Here is a 5,879-nt window from a genome sequence, read left to right as displayed (position 1 = left end):
GCAAGGTGATAAAGAGAAAAGTATTCAATCTAGCAATGGGTAGTGAAGAAGAAAAAAAATGCTAGCAACTCGTGAATATGAAATTCAAAAAGGAATAAATTTGAATGGTGAGACAAAATTAGTTTCATGTAGTCATTGGAAATGCAATGTATGATGTGTGCACAATTTCAAAGTCAAGTGAGTCAATTCATTAAATTGATTATGTGGGGTGTGTACATGTTTATGATATCAAGGGTGAACAACAAACTAGTTTATTGTTTGATGTCTTTTTCTCCTTTGTCCTTATCATTGATAATAAAGATAGTAATATTCATTTGAGTGAGAGTCACATAGGTATACCTACATCTGGTAATGAGTTTGTTGAAATAAATTTTGAGTACAATAATTGATTTCAAATTTGAAGACCTTGTCATCAGAGAGAGTGAAGGTGGCAATCAATTTGCATCTGAGAGCCTGATTGTTTTTTGTAAGGCTTGTTGACTTCCTCGTGTAGAGTTTTCTTCAATAAGGTCAATAGATTTTTTTTTTCTATTATTGATGAAGAGATACATTTTAAGTCTAATTTTAGTAGCACATATATTTTTTATAGTTTTTGTATTTGTATTTAGACTAAGAATGAATCTAAACAAGTAGGGATTCAATTAGTATTTTGATGATATATATTTTGTGTTTTTAAAACCATTTCAATTTGGATTGGAAAGAAGAGAATAGGATAACCTAGTTTTGAATTCTTAGTGGAAACACGACTTATGTCTTATGGAGGATCTTTGTCAGACAAATTAAGAAGATTTATATGACTATAGTATTAGCACAATTTTTATTGAATGGTTATGAATAATATTTTGAATGAATTTAGATTAGAAACATAGGTGCAAGCTAGTGATTGATTGATACTTGTGTTACCATTCAACAATAATGATTGTCTTGATTGAATCTTTAATTTATTAATCTATAAGCTTACATAAGAACCCATAAATATAAACAACCAATCGATTAAAATTTATTTCACAACACACGTTTAAAACAATAAACATATGCAAAATAATAAGAACATGCTACACATCATTTTTAGATATCATGAGTATACATAAACATACCAACTGTATATGATAATCTTTAGATTTTACAAGACCTTATAACCTTATTAGTCTTGACTTAGTACAATACATCCTAGATCATCTAAATCCAAAACAAATTATTACTTACATTCCATACTTCCAAATCTCTCTCCGAATGATGTCATATGGTTTTATAAGAAGCCAACACACATCACATACTATATGTATTCATATTTTAACACAACCCATAAAAACAACATATATATCATATCAATAACACATACACAAACACATCAAATCAAATATACACCATACATACAGAGCTCAAATTGACTAAACAACACACATAAATTAAATACACAAATTCATCGAATCACACTCAAATTATAAAACAATAATTCACATCCAAATTACCATAAGATAGAATAACATATAATCTCAAACAAATGCAACAAAAAGCCCTAAGTTTCATAACAACTGGCAAAGATTTTCCGTGTGGCATACATATTGTGAGCAAGCATTTCAAAAAGGGCGTCGTCGTGCTGAAGCGGGCCTAAAGACACCATTTATGGAACATAAGCGCTCTGCTTCAGTTGGACAAGGAATTTGGCGACTTTATAAATCGATACATCCTCAGATCTTCGGCAGGAATCTCTAAAGTGAATAAGCCACTCTTGAGTCATCTCTAACGTGAATAAGCCACTCTTGAGCCATAGGAAATCGCTTAATCTGATTTTATTTTTCTGGTTATCAAGAAATTCCACTGTTAGACGATTCAGATGATTCATGATGGAAATAGAGACACTTTACAGTTGTAATATCTCAGAGAAGTCGTAGAAGGAAACCAATTTAGAAGAGTTGGAATTTTTACCGGAAGCCTCTAATTTTTCTTGATCGTTGTGGGGTCTGATAGGGATTTCTTTGACCAATTTAAAGTCTTTAACCTTCTAATTTAATATTTTTGGTACTCTCGCTTTTAAAATAAACGTTGAAATAATTTATTTGAGCTACCTACGAAATTTCAAGGCATGTTCCTAGGCGTCTTCATTGCCATGAAAATTATTATCAAGGAACAAATGATGTATGTAGCTGAAACTTCACATCACCCATGTGATGTCTTTCAGCTGCCGTGCAATGAACCGTAGGTGAAAAATGAATTCGTAATAGACTTCCACACTTCAATTTGAGAATTACTTTAGTTGCTTTTATCCTGAACATATTTTCATTACACCATAGGAGTGCAGAGTAGGTCAGGCAAACATCAACAATTCTAGAAATAAACAAAAATGGTGTTTATAGTTTTTCTTTTGACTGTGTCAATATGCACAATAGTTTCTTAAATCAATAGTTCATCAATAGTTCATCATTTCTTTGATTTTGAAGTCGAAATTTAATTATATTCACATTCATGATAGTTACCTAAACTAATAATAACTATGTTGCATCAAACAATAGTAATCAAACAATGGTAACTCCTGTCTAAAAATACTCCAACCCAAATAATCACAACCCACTCCTACAACAAACCTCTTACAGCTTAAGGCCGAAAAATCTCATTCAAAAACCTCACAATCCATATGATTCAATTATTCTACATTAAAACAAGCTCTAAATATTACAACCACCAGATAAGACTGCATTGTCAACACCTACAAATTCATAACCAATATTTGCTAAATGCTCTGATTCTATGAAATGAAAAACAACACATGTAGAGATCTCATGACTGCTAATAAAATTATTCAACAAAATGGTATCACTCATACGTTTGTCATTACACAGGCTAAGAAAAATTAGCAACCTTTGACTAATCAACCGGCACAAATGGCTTGATGTGAACGAAGGGAGATAATTTACGTATTTTGACTGTAGAAAAAATGTGACTTAAAACAACATTAAAATTTAAAAAGTACGGATTGAACTTGAAAAAAGTAAAATGCACTACAGAAAAAGATAAGAAGTGCGACATTCAAACCAGAGGAGTGTTGACAGGAGAATCGCAAACCTCAGGTATTACAAGATGTAGTTTCCTTCTAGGAAAGAGGTAGTTTCCTTATACGAAGAGTTGGGAGTACTAAATATCAGAGGATTTTTTCAACTAGGAAAAGGACTAAGAACAGATTTGACAGAAGTACAATATTATAATTCTTTGGCAGTTCCAATTACAAATGCAATACTATTTACATTTGATTATCTTTCAGCTACCTACTTAAAACAATCAGAAGATTAATTTACTAAAAGTTTGTGATGCAGTGAGAAAATAGTTTGCACAGCAGCCAAGAGCAAAATCAAGCACGCTCCGATAAGAGACATAGTTCTCCATGGGCTTGAACAATGGTAGTTTGCAAATTCGGCGACTATCACCTTGATTTTGCTGTGGTAATGTTTATGTGCATCTTCTCTCACTTTAGCAAATGGATCTCCGTAGCTTCTAGTGATCCCTTTACTAAGTCTGTTAAATAGAACGGCCACTTCTCTGTCGCTGCCCATGTAGCTTTTGATAATTCCGGCTTTCTTGAGCACGGAGACATCCTTTTCACTATCAATCAACTCACACATGAGAAGAACGTACCTTGATATCACACAAGTGTCTTCTGCCTCACATATTTCTAAAGCCATTAGATTTCGTAAGACAGTTTCGATGCTCCTGGAGATTCTGATTCTGGGCAGATGAAATATGTTGTTCTTAATTCTGATCTCCTCGAACTTTCCATCCACCTTTCTGAATTTGATACCAGCACGCCTTAATTCAGAAGCAGAGGGGATTATATACTCTTGTTTGTGAGGAGACATGCTACAATTGAACTTCCACACGGTTTTTCTATCCGGAAAGGATGAATATATGACGAACATACGGAACAAATCCAAAAGATGTTTAACCTTCTGCCCATGGGGAATTCCCTGTTGTAGCCAAGAAGCCGTCTCGTTAAAAGGATAGAACAATCTTGTTATACGGGCACCATCCAGCAAAACGCAGAGCTCACGGCATGCGTTTTCTTCATCTGTTTGAAGCTCCAATTCCAATATCTTGAGCAGCACGAAGAAGGGAATTTGGTTCTCCAGCATCAACATGTCACTTATTATGGGATATGCAGTATATTCAATAGCATTTCGATGGAAAAACCTGTGATAAGAATTTGTGCTACCATTCAGGGCCCTAAGGATTTCCAAAATAAAGCAAGCATCCAAAGTGAGCATCCATGCAAGAGAAATATCATCCAAATGAATTTGCTGTTGGTAGCATTTTCTTACAGTGGGAAGAAGATCAAGAATAGGTCCTATCACATCTTCTTCAAATTCTACTTTAGTTGGAGAAACAGCCTGCAGCCTTTGAAACATTTTGTGCGTAGCGTGCACTTTCTTAGAAAGCATGGAAGGCTTTTCGGCAAGTGCAGCGTTGGTGTGATGAAGTGGGCCAAGTGACACAAATTGTGGAACATATGCGCTCTGGTTCAGTTGGAAAAGGAAAGTGGGGACTTTATAAATGGAAACACTCTGAAATGTTAGTTCATTAACCAGATCCTGGTTATGAAAGCAAGCTTTAACATCGACAAGCCACTCTTGAGCCATGGAAATTTGGCTAACTTGGATATGAAGAGATTCTCTTTACCCAAAACAATCTGTAAACGATCGAGTGTTTGCAATAGGTTTCAGATGACCCAAACGAGTTTATAAGACGGTGGCATTGACACCAAAATGCTGTAGCATTTGAAATGTCTGGGAAAAATCATAGAAATTGAATAGAACTCAGGGATGATAGCACAGCGCAGCAATGACGTATACAAAGTAGGAAATTTTCTCAAAGATTCAACCAGCGGACGGTGCAGATGGAATATGTTTTCGTGGTAAATTTATTATGTGTTGACCATTTCTAGATTGTTGAAACTCTAAGAAAGTAAGTAGTTTCGTAGAAATCGCAGGCAGGGTGTCTTTCCAAGCTTCCCCCTTCGTTCACGGCAAGTCATATACTCGTGGTTTGACTAGTCAGCCGGCTGCTACGGTCCATCCAGACTAAAATCCATATTTAATTGTATTTCTCAATTAATTGAAAATCAAACAACTTTTTTTTGGTTCTTTTTTCTTTTAGATTGCTCTTTTGCACTTTGGAAGGGTTTTGCTACTTATGGAAGAATGTAATTAATGATCACATGATAGTCAATGTTCTTACCACCCCTGAACTCTGTAGATATGGCCATGGCTTACTCTGCTGCTTCTAGTTTGGTTCTCTCCGCTTCGTGTTCAACGACCACAATTACGGATACTCCTATTACACACCTTGCTCCTGCTACATGCCTAACTCATGCTATTCTAGCGACTTCCTCTTCGTCATAACCCTCTCCCGTGGTTGACACTTGTCTTCGAATTGGACCTCCTATAGTTCCTTCTATAGTGGTTGTTGATTCCCTAGTGGTGGATTCACTGCTTGTTTCCCTTATTTTGGGGGCCATAATGTTAGTATTGCTTAGGCTTGTTAAATTTTCTGCATAGCAGAATACAGATCTAGCTGGAAAAAGAAGACAAATTTGCAGAGAAAACAGAGAAGAAAAACAGAGCTACAAAAATGAAATTATATTAATTCATTGTGTTAACCATTGTGCAAATGTGTGAGTTTATACAAAGTTAGCCACCACTTTCAAGGAAGAAATTATGAAGGAAACGAAGTCAGATCTGAAGAAATGAAGGCAGATCTGAGGAAGCATATGTGCTAACAATAGTTCTCTTAGGTTAGCTTATTACAAATAGCTTGCATGAGCATTGTTTCATAAATAACGGGTAGAACTGAACAATAGCCAGTCAAACAGAAAGTTGCATGTGCTAAGT

At 35.1% G+C, this 5,879-nt stretch overlaps 1 protein-coding gene across 1 annotated transcript; it reads right to left on the bottom strand.

Annotated features, from left to right (window-relative positions):
* Nucleotides 1-3,141: 3,141 nt before the first annotated feature.
* LOC131054601 (putative UPF0481 protein At3g02645) lies at nucleotides 3,142-4,679 on the bottom strand. The gene has a single exon (XM_057989144.2). It carries the CDS (start codon nucleotides 4,626-4,628, stop codon nucleotides 3,285-3,287), a length of 1,344 nt encoding a protein of 447 aa, XP_057845127.2. The 5' UTR covers nucleotides 4,629-4,679; the 3' UTR covers nucleotides 3,142-3,284.
* Nucleotides 4,680-5,879: the final 1,200 nt, after the last annotated feature.

This window comes from Cryptomeria japonica, chromosome 7 (assembly GCF_030272615.1).
Source record: "Cryptomeria japonica chromosome 7, Sugi_1.0, whole genome shotgun sequence".
Lineage (NCBI taxonomy): Eukaryota > Viridiplantae > Streptophyta > Pinopsida > Cupressales > Cupressaceae > Cryptomeria > Cryptomeria japonica.
This window is presented reverse-complemented; position numbering and strand designations above follow the sequence as displayed.